Source organism: Nelumbo lutea, chromosome 1 (assembly GCF_056320005.1).
Source record: "Nelumbo lutea isolate HS-2025 chromosome 1, American lotus-T2T, whole genome shotgun sequence".
Classification (NCBI taxonomy): domain Eukaryota; kingdom Viridiplantae; phylum Streptophyta; class Magnoliopsida; order Proteales; family Nelumbonaceae; genus Nelumbo; species Nelumbo lutea.
Genome location: NC_142684.1, coordinates 109483595 through 109497414, shown reverse-complemented (window position 1 = coordinate 109497414; position 13820 = coordinate 109483595). Strand labels below are relative to the sequence as shown.

General features: G+C 39.0%; 1 protein-coding gene across 7 annotated transcripts; it reads right to left on the bottom strand.

Annotated features, from left to right (window-relative positions):
- Nucleotides 1-1520: 1520 nt before the first annotated feature.
- LOC148876735 (putative pectin methyltransferase QUA2) lies at nucleotides 1521-12581 on the bottom strand. Of its 7 annotated transcripts, none has more exons than XM_088966267.1 (10): nucleotides 12313-12581; nucleotides 11238-11434; nucleotides 9826-10562; nucleotides 9602-9734; nucleotides 8786-9026; nucleotides 5730-5952; nucleotides 5437-5612; nucleotides 5002-5305; nucleotides 4070-4208; nucleotides 1521-2204 (listed from the first exon to the last, which is right to left on the bottom strand). In XM_088966267.1, the coding sequence occupies exons 3-10, from the start codon at nucleotides 10551-10553 to the stop codon at nucleotides 2046-2048; spliced, it is 2103 nt and encodes a 700-aa protein (XP_088822393.1). In that variant the 5' UTR covers nucleotides 10554-10562; nucleotides 11238-11434; nucleotides 12313-12581; the 3' UTR covers nucleotides 1521-2045. The 7 variants fall into 7 exon arrangements, with proteins under 7 accessions (XP_088822393.1, XP_088822372.1, XP_088822367.1 ...); XM_088966246.1 differs by having other exon boundaries at nucleotides 11216-11434; nucleotides 12313-12580; XM_088966241.1 differs by having other exon boundaries at nucleotides 11216-11434; nucleotides 11549-12561.
- Nucleotides 12582-13820: the final 1239 nt, after the last annotated feature.

Below are 13820 nucleotides of genomic sequence, written 5' to 3'. Positions count from 1 at the left end.
CTCTTTTCTAACTTTGCCCGTGCCGGAGAGGCAACCGGGTCTTAAGTAGTAATGTGGCCCGTAGGCTTGGCCTGCATCAGCTTCGTAATGCCGGTCACCTACTCCTACAAGAAGCTACTAGGAGCTCGACCTTCGGGGGCAGCACTACTAAGTTTAGGTTGCCAGCTCACACGGGAGCCTTGGAAGGCTCGATTGGTAAGGGCACCTATGTAGTCAGTTGGCCGCCAACTCCCACGGAAGCCATGAAGAGCTCATCTTTGTAGGGGGGACCTTGCGGAGAGGACTAATGTGGCATTATCTGAATTGAAAGTAAGGTTGGTAGAGCTACTTAGTCAGTTAGCTCCCTGCATAGTCTTTGAGTTCATAAAAAATGTAAACTATAAAGCGATAGCTAAAAAGTGAGGACTTAGCTTTGGTAAGATAAGAACTTAGCTTTTATAGGATGAGAACTTAGCTTTTTGTAGCGTGTTCCCACAGACGGCGCCAATTGATGTAACCGTTTTCGGTGTACCAATGTTTTGCGATGTAAAATTTTTTGGCTAAGTACCTCGTCATTTGACCCGGTGGTGGCGTGCCTTAGTGATGAGCTACTTGGTGGTGAACTGCCTAGTGGCGAACTACTTGGTGGAGAATTGCCTGGTGGCGAATTGCCCGGTGGTGAACTATCTGGTGGCGAACTGCCTGGTGGTGAGCTGCCTAGTGGCGAGCTGCTCGGTGGCGAACTGCCCGATGGTGAACTGCCTGGTGGCGAGTTGCTCGGTGGCGAACTGCCTGGCGGAGAGCTACCTGGTGGCGAACTCCCTACTAGGCAACTGGTGACTTAGAGAATGGTGGAGCTCCCTGGTGCAGCGCAATCTGACTGCCCTCAGCATGAGGTGGTCTTCTTTCCTTTGTAGGCAGTGGGAGCTGAGGGACCTGTGAGAACTCCATCTTTTCCTCCTCTTTGTAGGTGGCGGGAGCTGAGGGACCTGCGAGAACTCCATCTTTTCCTCCTCTTTGTAGGCGACGGGAGCTGAGGGACTTGCGAGAACTGAATCAGAGGTCCCGGGGGTATTTTCCCAGTGGGGGCTCTCCGACGCTTAAATTAACACTCTTATTGTAGAGAGCTTTGAAAATAATATGAGAGAGCTAGAGAGCAGGGTTTATTTCCCTTTTTTCATCCTCCTCCACTTTGGGGGGTGAGGTCTTTATATACCGGAGTCCTCGCGGTTAGGTGGGTGAAAAGCCTCCAAACGGTAAGACTCATCACATCCTGTCAGAACCGGGGTATGGTGGTGAAATCCTCGATATTGGCTGTTTGTACGATCTCCCTACGAAATAAAGCACAGAAGGGAGGAGATGTTCCCGAGGTAAAGCTGTATTGGCTGTTTGAACGGTGTTTTAATGGGTCTTGCACCGACTGAAGCCGATCTCGAATGGAATGGGGGATCCACTACGAAGGCAAAATGAAAAAAATGCCTCGCGAGTGGACTGAGAAATCAACAACGAAAAGAACAACAAACGAAGACGAATGTTCAATGTGAGACCGACTATTTTTATCATCTTATTGACAACTAACAAGATACAGGAATTCTGCAAAAGAAGAAAATTAAAAACAAAAAAAAATGCATCGGGAATTCTGCAAAAAAAAAAAGAAAATTAAGAAAAATGCATTGGGCAACCTTTGATTGGTTATGGCTACAAAAAGCATCGCTCGTTTATTCTGTCATCTTCTAAACAATCTACACATCCCGTTTGTATCGGCTATAATGAAACATAATAGAGAAATATAAAACCTATACGGTCATGCACCTCTACTCACATTTTTCCCTAATTACAGGGCTCTATGCAGACCTTGCGGTCCCATAGAAGTTTGTTGTCACCGACACCAATTCAATTGTCGCTTCTTTTGTGTTTTTCCTTGCTTGTTGGCCTTTCCTCTTCAAAATTCTTGACTCTTCAGTATTCATCTCTGTGGTTGTAACGACAATTTAACTAACATCCAGAAAAAATAATGAATATTGTGGATATGAACCTTTGCAGGCTTTTTCTTTGTAATTTCATATTTACTTTTGTTGTCTCTTAAAGAAAGGTTTTTGGCAGAGAAGGAGCCTTTCATCACTGTTACTCTCGAGTTCTACCATCCGCGCATCCCATCTCAAACGTGTAGCAAGGGCTCTGGCAGATTCAATAAGAGGCACTGTGTCCCGAAGTATCACCCATCCCTGCATGGATCTCATTTTGTTAAGCATATCAAGGGCATGCAAGTAACCAAAAAAAACCTCAGCAACCTTAGATTCTGGACAGTTTATTAATTGGAAAAAAAAATTGTAAATGACAGTCTGTATCGAACTGGTGATCTTAATTAATGTCATGTTAATAAGATACCATAGTCAAAAAAGAAACAGATTAGTATTCAAAATGAACATGGAGTAAAAACCAGGCAATGATAAACAAAAGGAAGGTTAAGTTTGGGAGTGCCTAATTCAGAAATAAATGTTCATGAGCATTTCATGAAAAAACACTTATTTCAAATAGTAGTGCGAGTATTTTCAAGATGACGTGAAAAAATACTTATTCAATAAGCGCTTATTGAATAAGCATTTCAAAATAAGCTCGAATTGCTTCTCAAATAAGCACTTATTTTGGGCATATTTTCCAAATGCCAATAAGTGCTTATTGGTGTGGTTGTAGCCCAAATAAGCACTTATTCGAATAAGCACTTATTTTTAAGCACTCCTGAACTTCACCTAGGGAACAAGACTATTTTTAAGCCCCAAACATGCTGATTTTCAGATGATCAAGGTGGTGTCTTTCATTTTTTTTCATTAGTAAATAATTATCTGGTCCAAAATACTACTGATCCTCGAGGTAGCATCAACTTTGGGGCAGCAAAGGAATGTTCAGACTGGAGAGTCTATGCCAAAAGGAACATCTCTCAAGGACTACTGCACCATATACTGAGTATATTAAAAACACGTCTGAATGCCTGTTTATATTATGATAATTCTACTATGCCTATTCATTATGCATGCACACATATACTTTGTTCACACGCACATACCCCACTGTGCCAAAATATCCTCTTGGAAGTACTAAATATTTTCCATTTCTTGAATTTTACGTATTTAAAAATCACCAATATACTGAGTTTCTAATATCATAGTTTTCCTTATAAAAGTGCTTTTTTTTCTTTTTTTTTTCCTCTATTCTTTATACTAGCATAGGCATATTGTGGTACACAAAAAAAAGGCATGGCAGTGCCTACTTACACAGATGAAAACCTCAAGAGATGAGATGTTTGATTTTCTTTTCCTTTTTTATTTGGGGAGGGGATTTCAACTTTGACTGAATCTGGTGAGGTATTACACTTTCATCCCATTGTCTAAACTTAAAAAATAAATAATTGAAGTCCCTCCATGGCATCACTAATTTAAAGATACAAATGACTTCATGTGCACAGGGTCTTAGGCTCTTTGCAACAACCGCCTTGATTATTTAGGTATTCGAAAATATGGTTGGGTACTTGGCTTTGTTTTTGTTTGCTGTTACTTAGGCTTAGTTTGTTGGCAGTACAAATTTGCACTGGTGTAAATGCATGGAGTGCGAATAGGCTGAGATCAGATTTAACCCTGTCTTATTTAACCGTCTTATTTGTTTGAGAGAAGTAAATGAAGTGGTCCCTACTTTATATGAAAGAGAATGGAGATGGGAGGAGGGTTAGTTGTTTGGGAGTGTGGCAGGAAGAAGATGATGCGGTCCCCTATTTATACGAGAGAGAATTGAGATCAGAGGAAAGTGGTGTAAATTTTGCATCAGTTTTTGGGATGCAAAATTTGCACTGCCAGTGGGTGCGACTGATACAAGAATTATAAATTTTGTGTCAGGTAGGAGTACACATCATAATTACAAACAAATAGAAGCAAAACTGAACCAGGTGCAAAAATTATAACTGTTCAGATTTGCACCACAAACAAAAAGAGATCACATGCCTAGGCAATACCTTTGGCAAAAGAACATAACCAGCAAAAAAAGAAACTCCACATGGTAATAAATCACATAACAGTAGAGGCATAATTAAGAAAGGTACCTCTGGACGAAGAAGCCTATCCATCTCAGTGAATAAATCAAGCATAGTGCACCTATGCTGCTGGCCAGTTTCAAGTGAAAGAAGTCCTTCAGCATGCACCATATCGTAAGTTCTAGGGTATGTTGGAAATGCCTCACACCTGGAATAAAGATATCACTAATTTTAAAAGAGAATCTTAGATAAAGCATGTAAAGTACATATCATTATAATGATCTTTGGAAATAAGATATATTGTATAGGAGAAATTTTATTGGCTTGTTATACATCCTCAATGAACCAACCATGCCAAGGAACCGAGCTACCAGCTTACTTATCAGTTGAACTGACCAATTGGTAGATCATCGCCCAACAACAAGATCAAAAGACTGATTTTTACTCTATGTTGCAACATTATGTTATATTCTTACCTTATTATTCACATCCAAGTTTGACATCTAGATGAGAATGCTAAGGTCTCTCATCATAACAATCTCAGGCCTTGTCCTATCTAAGCCAAGGTCCACTTAGTGAACAGCATATTCTAGATTGCAGGTTGACTGGCCATGTCAATTATAAGAGTTGTGGCTCGTTGAGAATAATTGGCTTTACCCCATTATATATGTTCTCAAACAGTAGCTAACTAAACTTGCTTCCAGACAGAAGTTTGGCACAGGATATTGCAGAACAAGGATCGGCTGTATGATCCAAAAGTCTATACTTGAGGAAAAGGGGAGCATAGATAGTTTATCAGTCGCATAACTTCTGCCAAAATAAATCAGTATGTAATCTGAATACTGGCAAACAAGTCTTTTATACCCTGGGCCCGCATCTTCTTGCTTGCTAAGGATTCAGTTCAATTCAAATAGTAGTTGGTCCTAAATAGTGAATTGGAAAAACAGACAGCAGGTAGTTTGGTCCTAAATGAAGAATTGGAACACAGGGAAGATACATACCAGTCATGTAAGACACCAACAAATCCCCTATCAAGGATTAAAGGAAGGTAGTTTGGTCCGCTTGTAGGAACTACGTTCATGACCCAAACAGTTTTCCCACTTTCCAATAAAGCAGAATTAAAACCACCAAATCGAGCATTCATGTCTAGGACATTCCTTAACATGTTATAAGGTGGAGAAGGATCCTCATCACCAGGTCTCTTTGGATGATCTGAGAAGATCAGGGGTGAGAGAAGGGACCAGTAATTGCGAACTGCTGAATTCCAGTTTATAGCATCATCAGCAAACTCTTCTGAATGTACCCCTGATTAAAATGAGAAATATTAAACAAATATACCATAGAAGAAAGAAATAAATTAATGGCCTTCATTCTCTATCAAATCCTGTGTGATTCCAACAAGAACTGTGCAACAGGGTAATGGACAATAAAATTACCATGAACTTCAAGTTCTGTAGAGTTCAACTTGGCCCTTGATGGCCAGGTTGTTCGCCTTTCAATAGGAATCCATCTGTGGCTATGAGTTCCTCCAATGCAAGGCTGGAGAGGTCGATAATATGGAGTTTCAACATCTTGACCTTTACTGCAGATGGAAAGTCCAGAACCAGATTTCCTAGAAATCCATCATGTAATGTACAACTTGAAATTAGGAACCTAACCATGATAACATAATGAACACAATAAGTGGTTACTGTTAACTATATTCCAATATATAATATCAATGCCTCACCTAGAAGCATAACAATCTTTTTTACTTGTCTTCTTCCAGACAACAGTTTCCTCTTGTTGTGACAACATGTCCCAGCAGAGATTTTCTGCAAAATTGTGAACAACTGTCCATTTCTTTTGATTCTCTTTGTTACGAAGAGATTGAGCATTGGTAATAGGTGAAGTCCAAACGAAGTATCCACCAGGTCTCAAAACTCTATCCACTTCAACCAACAAAATACCATCTGCATTATATAATTAGGAAAAAGAAAAGCTTAGTAAACTACAATGTTGCCAAATCCAGTTTACACAAAAAGACAAAAAGGAATATGATGGGGAAGAAGGAAGCAACATGTTAGCCAAGTATTGATTACCAGGTGGATCTGCCACCATGGGAGTAAGCTCATTGGAAATACAAAAAAAAAGGGGGGGGGGGGGGAATAAAAACTGAAGCTAATGAATGCCCAAAAGACTTTTTTTAGTAAAACCAAAAGACACTATTGAAGGACATAACTCTATGGAACGGTGAAACCATGAAAACTCAAGTTAAAATTTTAGAAACTTAAAAAAAAAAAAGTTCCAAAAGCATTGTATTAAATACAAATTAGCCAACATAGACAATTATTCACCTGTTCTTTTCATTTTTACATTTATTCTTCATGTTGACAAAAAACATGAGCTTGGCATCTGACCATGAAAATGCATCTCAATCCAAATAAACCAATGAGTTCTAGTCCACAATAACAATATGTTAGAACAGAATCAAAAACAGGGAAAAAATCCTCTATTATGTAAGCTCCAAAGATGGAAATGGTTGGTCTAATCCCATTTGAAGCAAGGGCATGGGATTCAAAGAAGTGTAGTAATATCACACTGATTATTTCATATAATAAAGATAAGATTAGGGAATTACTAGATCAGCCAGTTTGACTATTCTTGGGCTTTCTAGAGGCAAGATCTTGAAGACAATTTTATTGGAGGATTTTCGCCCCTATTAGCACTATTTATTTATATCCTGTAATTGGGAGCTGCTGCTCTAGTTCTTAAATGGAGGTTAAGGACCTTAAAGCATAGTTTTTCACATTTCTTACTGTATCTTTGATGCAAATGCAAATTCAGGAGACAATTAACAAGTCAAAGAAATATAACAAGAAGAAGAATATGACAGCTTGACTGGGATTTAATGACAACCAGTTCCAGATTTTGTGGTCTATTATGTAGCCTGTACCTGATCATCTAACCATCAGATTGGATGTGGATTTTAGATATGATGGTTCTACTAGTTCCTTAGCCTGTAAAATTTCAGATTAACTGGAGAAGCAAGAAGGTGTCATTCATCACCTTTGACCAGGGGAGCCATTGTGGCACTTTGCCCAAGCTATGGTAGTGCCTTTTAGTTGGGTCTAATAAGGTCCAAAAGATTCCTCTCTTGAAGTTAGGGCCAGTTTAGGAATCTCAAGAAAATGGCATCCCTGTGCACGATGTCTCTCCAGTGCAGGGTCCAGGGAGGGACAGATGATCGCAGCCTTACCCCAGCACATACAGAGAAGCTGTTTCCAAGATTTGGACCCTCGTAATGGATTTGAGCATCTAGTTCACTAAGGTTTAAATTGTCTGAAGGTCCAGTATAAGTTTTATGCATCTCATGTTTTAGAGGGTTTTTTAGAGTCTTATACATAGTAAGTACTATGGCAATGGAAGTTTCTTAATAGAATAGAATATTAAGTGAACAAAGGGTAATTTTTTTTTCTGAATCATGTGAACAAGAATACAGATTTTTTTTATCAATAACAAAAATACAGATATTAACTAGAACAATGGAGAATAAATATCACCAATATTATTTTTTAAATCACTTGTACCAATACCAAATTTATTTTGGAATCACTTGTACCAATACTCATCTTAGTTTGATGTTTTTTCTTGAACATCAATGACCATAAGGCTTAAGCCTCACATTATTACATATCAAAAGATCCTGGTGACTTAGAGAAAAATTTTTGAAGAACTAAGGTATTGGATTAAAATAACCAGAACATAAACAGCATAACCTGTGCACAGCGAGGAACTGAACAACTGGGGCTACACAAAACAACTATTGATCACCAATCTGTCCACCCAACTCAAATGTCAATTACATTAAGAGAACAAATAATCAGTACTGAAGAACTTAGTATAGAATGCACCCCCAAACAATCTGTGAGTTGGAGATAATCATAACTGCTGTAACAATGTTACGGAAATATGTGTGTTTTCATGTTTTTTGTGTGATTCTGATAGCTCCTGGGGTCTGGGAACATGGCCTATGTACAGGTCTGGGCCCTCCATAGCATGCCACCTATTCCATTTTTCAAGAGTCAGGGCCAACCACCAAAAGGATCCAAATTAAAACTCTGGCAGTACCATAAATCAGTTTAATAAGATGAATATCAATCATCACTGGGGTATTATTTATAGCAATGACAATTAAATAAAAAATAAAAAACCTTTTTCAATGGTACATTTAAAAGCTTTATTATCAAAGGGATGGAACCTTCTGTACAAGCTTATTTTGGCCCAGCTTATCTTCAAAGTAGGACCCTCTGATGGTGGGTTTAATCTTAAGAAATGGGACACATAATGAGTTACAAGGGCCAAAACCTGTAATATGGGTTCAATTTCACCAGATCCATCTTTAGCCATATTATTTGTAGAGAAGATGGGCCGAATGGCCCATAGGTTGCTTATTCTTTCTTGTTATTTATGTTTCTCTTCTGTAATGGGCCTTATTCTGGGTCCATCCTGTCAAATATTAAGTTCTGTGTAAATTCTTGCCCAACTAAGGGCCTCCTTGTAATTATTCAAATATTTCTAATAAAACAGTGTTAGGGGGCTGAGAGAGGTAGAGTTCGAAAATCCTCTTCTCAGACCCTCATTGCCGAACCCTCAATTCTCTTCTCTTCAGTTTTCTTCATTTATTATATAAAATATTAAAAACAAATATACTGTCCAAAAGCTAAAACATTTAAACATGTCAAAACCATGTCTTTTATAATTTTGCTGCCATAGTATAGAATATAGATGATGCTAAATAAATACCTTTCTCATCCCAGTCAATGCCACATCGTGCACAATGCACCATATCGAAGGAAAGAGAAGGATATGGCAATTGTTTAGATTTAAAAGAACCAATCATAGCAGGAAGACCTCTTTCTAGAGTCAGTTGAACTTGACTCCCAGATGCTTCATAGTTTGCAATGCACATTGTCAAGAGTTGTTTTGAGAAGAGATGGGCTCCAAAACTACCATAGCCGCAACCTATATCCAAGACGGTTCTAACCTGAAAAGAGTTGGAAGTGCAAATTAATATTAATGGACCCCTGCTTTATATAAAGGAACCAAAGAACCAGTCTTATTTGTGTAAAGACAAGATCAGAATTGCTAGAGGAAGGTCAAAAATACATTATAACCATGCAGAAGACATGTCCTTTATTGTGAAAGTGCCAAAGCCCAAAAAGGCAATTTGAGCAAAGCAAGGTGGTGTGATCAAACCAACACTAAATCCAGGTTCAATTTCAATTTCAATTTGACTTCAACTCAATCATATGGAACGGGACAACAATGCCAGTAACAGAAATACCTACCAAAGGATCAAAAGTAAATTTAAGCAGAGAACTCTTAAGCTTACTCCCAAGAGATCTCTTGCGTGTCAAAGTTATATTTAGTGCATTCCCTCTTCTTTTGATAATCCAAATAGAGACAAATAATGAGAAGAACAGTCAACAAACAGAAGTAACCACACATACGCATATCAAATTGAAAAGTTGTAAAAATTAACAAGGCTAGAGAAATAATAAGGCAGAAGCAATAATTAGCAGACCCAGAAACCTCTGACTTGAGCAAATTCTCACTTACCCCAGCCTGAATGAAATTAGATTCATTTCTCAGCCCAATCATTTCAGCAATTTGATGGGAGTAATCTTCAACCCCATCAAACATAATAGAATCTGAACGAAAAGATATTTGATCTTCCTCCAACATCATCATCCTGCAACCATATGGAGAGGATGTATAAAATACATGTGACAAAGAACTCGCTGAAACAAAGTTGGTTAAAGAGGAAGAAAGTTTCTCAACACCTCTTTGTCAAGCTTCCAGAAGAAAGAACCTCTTGAGCTGTAATTTTCACATTCGAGACCCAGATAACATCTCTTCCAGTAGGCCACCTTAGTGGAACTCTGTAATTCCTAGGCGGGAAAACTAAACAATTCTGCTTCGACCCATGCTCACATTGACGGTCATACTCATTGCCTTCAGTGTAACCCAATTCAAGATTCTGAGAAATGTTGAAACACGGAACATGGTTCTCGGACTCTTCAGAACAGTAGTCTATCTCTTTCAATCTCGCAGCACCTAGAGAGAGATCTCCAATGTCGAAAAGGTCGGAAATGAGCTGCTCTTGTAGCTTCCTATAACCCTTGAAGATGTAACCTCTCGAGGATGTAGAGATGGAGATTGTCCACCAAAGAGATCCAAAAAGAGCAAGAATAACAATCAAAACTAAACTGAATCTAAGAAATAGCAATATTAGGTTGTGCCGACTTCTGGAACTGCTCATGTTAAAGGGGTCGGATCCAAAACCACTATCGCTGAGAACTGATTTGGAAGAAGAATTTTCCGGGAAAATCAAATTAACAAGAAAACGGAGGGATAGAGAGTTGTGATCAGAAGTAGAGCGATTCCTATCCACGTCATCCTTCTCTGTTCTGGGACTTTTGGATTTCATCTGAGAGTCCCAGGGGTCACGGCTGCTTTCTGCGAACCGTCCACCACCGGATATACTATTGCGGTGAAGCGGTCGCGACATTCCGAATACCTGGAAAAGATAACCAGATAAACAATAAGGAGCCAAACCCAAAAAGATTTTTTCACGGTAAGAGCGGGAAGGAAAGAAACAAGGGAGAGAAGAAAGGGTATAGCAGGATAAGATCTACAAGCAATATTTGCGGACCGAATCCAAAAACCCGGTAAAAGTAAAACAAATTTTAATCGAAAATAATTATCTTGCTAGTAGATGGAGAAACATGCTGAGCGTCAGTGCTCGTAAATCACATGTAAGGAATAGGAAGAGAAGGAAGAATCTAGATTCAGAAAACCAAGAACTGAGAAAGAATATATAGAAAATAGACCATTTAAAAGGTCCCGGGGATTACCATTACCTCAACAGGATCAGGTTTGCAAATGGATAGTCAAGTTGAAGTTCGGTTCGGCGTATAAGTATTCTCGGGACTGAGAAACTAGAAACCCAGTATACAGATCAAAAAACCCATCACCAGATCAATTGACTAACAGAGAAGCCCGACTTTACTATTAAAAGGTTCAAAGTGCGCACTAGAAATTCTTTTCTTTTTAAAAGAAACAAAATTAAGGGAACGGCGTGGGTTTCCTAAACCAACCAACCAACAGGAGGCCAAGGAAGAGCCGTGTTTAGACCTAAGATCAAATACATCCAAAGCGAACAAAACCTACCTGAGGTAGAGAGAGAGAGAACCTGAATTCTATCGTCTTAAGTTGCGGATTTCATGCAAATCTTAAGGCACAGCCTGGACGACTTGCAAATCTTAAAGCACAGCCTGGACGACTTAAGTGAGAAGTGAGAACTGAGAACTGAGAACACAGTGCAGCTCTGAAGTCCGAACTTGTTTGTGCTCTAAACGTCACTTTCTCCCTATTGCACTTCCCTACTACCTGCAAAATAGATGATGGAGCTCGTGATAACTATTGGTTGCATCGAACTCTATCTTGTCTATCTATCTATCTAGGTAATAAATGAATGAATATACGATACTGTAAATCACTCACTTCACCAGGAGTCCGAGGAGTTTCCTAGTAAACACGCTACCATTGACCATCCCATCCCGAGTCATTAAAATCAACTCCAACTGTAATTCTTAATTGCTTTGATTAATGCCTTCAATAACAATTATTTATTTAACAATTCACGATAGAGACTTTTATCCGACTTCCATCGAGCAGTTAAGATCTCCCTCTGCTCTGCGTTTTGAAGTTTCAGCCCACTCGTGATTAGGTGTCTGAGTGGAGATTTTTCGCAAATAATAACAGATCTACCTTTTATAAGTTAATAGTTTAATAGAAATCGAGGATTAAAAGGCTCCAGACCCTCCAGTTAGATCTGCACGACCGCCGGAACCGACCTGTCGTCCATTTGATGCAAGATCAAATAGATCTCTTTTGGCTAATTTAAACCCGATAGTGCTAACCCAGATTAAAACGCTAAGATCAGTCATCAAATTGTTATGATTAGAGAGTGAATCGAGAGCCAAAAGCAAAGAAGATCGATAAGCGATTGATTGTGAAAACCACCACTTTTCAGTTTTAAAACCTAAAACACATACAGGACTGAAGACAGAATTTCAACTGTAACCAGTGAAACTAGTGATTGTAATCATTCATTCCAAGGACCGAATCAATCCTTCCCTTTGTTTTCGTATTTTCTTTTTTTTTTTCCCTACTTTTTCAGTTTTTTAATCTAATTGTTTAATAGAATACACATCCACACAGAACCGACAAAGATCCAAGAGGAGAATCATGCTATTTTATTTTACCCCATTTTCAACTCTTGCTTCTAGTTCTCCCTTCACGACAACGTTTCGAAGAACTCCAATCGTCCAGACGGCAGAGAGAGGGAGAACACAAGTCGATCGAGACGGCGAAAGGCGCCAAATTTAGAGGAAATATTAAATTGGTTTTCAGTTTGAGACCGTACTGTTTATGTCTGAATTCACATGATGAAAAAAGAGAGATGGGATCTGCTCTTCACACAGGCGGCTCACAGGCACATTCCACCGTGCATTGAAAACATCTCTCCTAAATAATAATACATAAATACGGAAAAATTTATATATCGAAAAAAAATTAACGAAGGATGAAAGCGCCCTACAGAGCCTCCTACTGATGGACACGTAACCAACATTAATCAAAGTTGAAAATTTATTTTTCAAAGCTGACCGAGAACGGCTTACGTGTTCACAATTAAAGTGCTCGAGAGGAGGCAATCCTTCGTAGAAAGAGCGTGAGTATTCGGGTCTTCCATCTATGCCATTACCATCGCTGAACGAGAGTGAAGCTGTGAGTGTGAGGGGTCCACTCACCACTGTGTCTGTGTGTCGGTGGACCATGCCGGAAACGTATCGGGCCAAAACGCAAGTGTGAAGAGTGAAAAGCGGAGCCGGAATTCGACGAGGGTCACGGGATGGAATCCATGCAGCTGAGCTGGAGCGTATCTAGCAGCAGTCTAGCTTTTGACAAAAGAGTGGGCCAAAGCAATAATCAAAACCTATCTGTATCCCGTTCTGACTAAAGAAACGAAATAAAGAAAAAAATATTATTATTTTCGCTGTTACATATTCCTCCTGCTTTTTTAATTTTTTTCACGCTTTAATGTTGACAATTACCGTAGTTAATATAGAAATTAGAAATACTCGTTTACTAAATGTTAATAAGTTTACTAATGATCTATTTACAGGTAAATGAATGCGCCGCTGATTAGGTAGTTGACTTCGCAAAGTGGACTTGTTGAGTAAGTTTTACCTGATTGATCCTGACCATCATCTAAAGATTATATCTCTGCCGATGATAATGACATTATCGATTCTGGTATTATCATCGGGAGATGCTGTCAATACATGGTGTGGGGCGGAGATGTAAAGTCATCCAAACGTAGTTTTGGGTGGTGGGCCGGTGGCAGAAGATGTAAAGGAGCGGGAACTAAGAAGCGTCCAGTCCAAAGAGAAACCTACATGCATGGGCCATTGGGCCATATAGATTCTGGAAATTTTCTGGATATAGGAGTCCAGGTGGGTCCTCATCCAGTGACTCACGTAGAAAGTGTCACTTTCTGAATATTGGATATGGTAGCTATTGGCTAAATAAAACTAAAGCAGGTTTCCTCCTGGCTCCACACCCAATTTTGAATCTGTAGAAGAAAATCAAGTATTGATATCGCCAGTTCACAGTTGTCATTGTTTTGAATTACTGGAAATCCAATAAATTTCTTCAATAAACCAATTGTTTGTGTGGATTTACAGTGATGCAGCAAGAAGTATTAATTTGT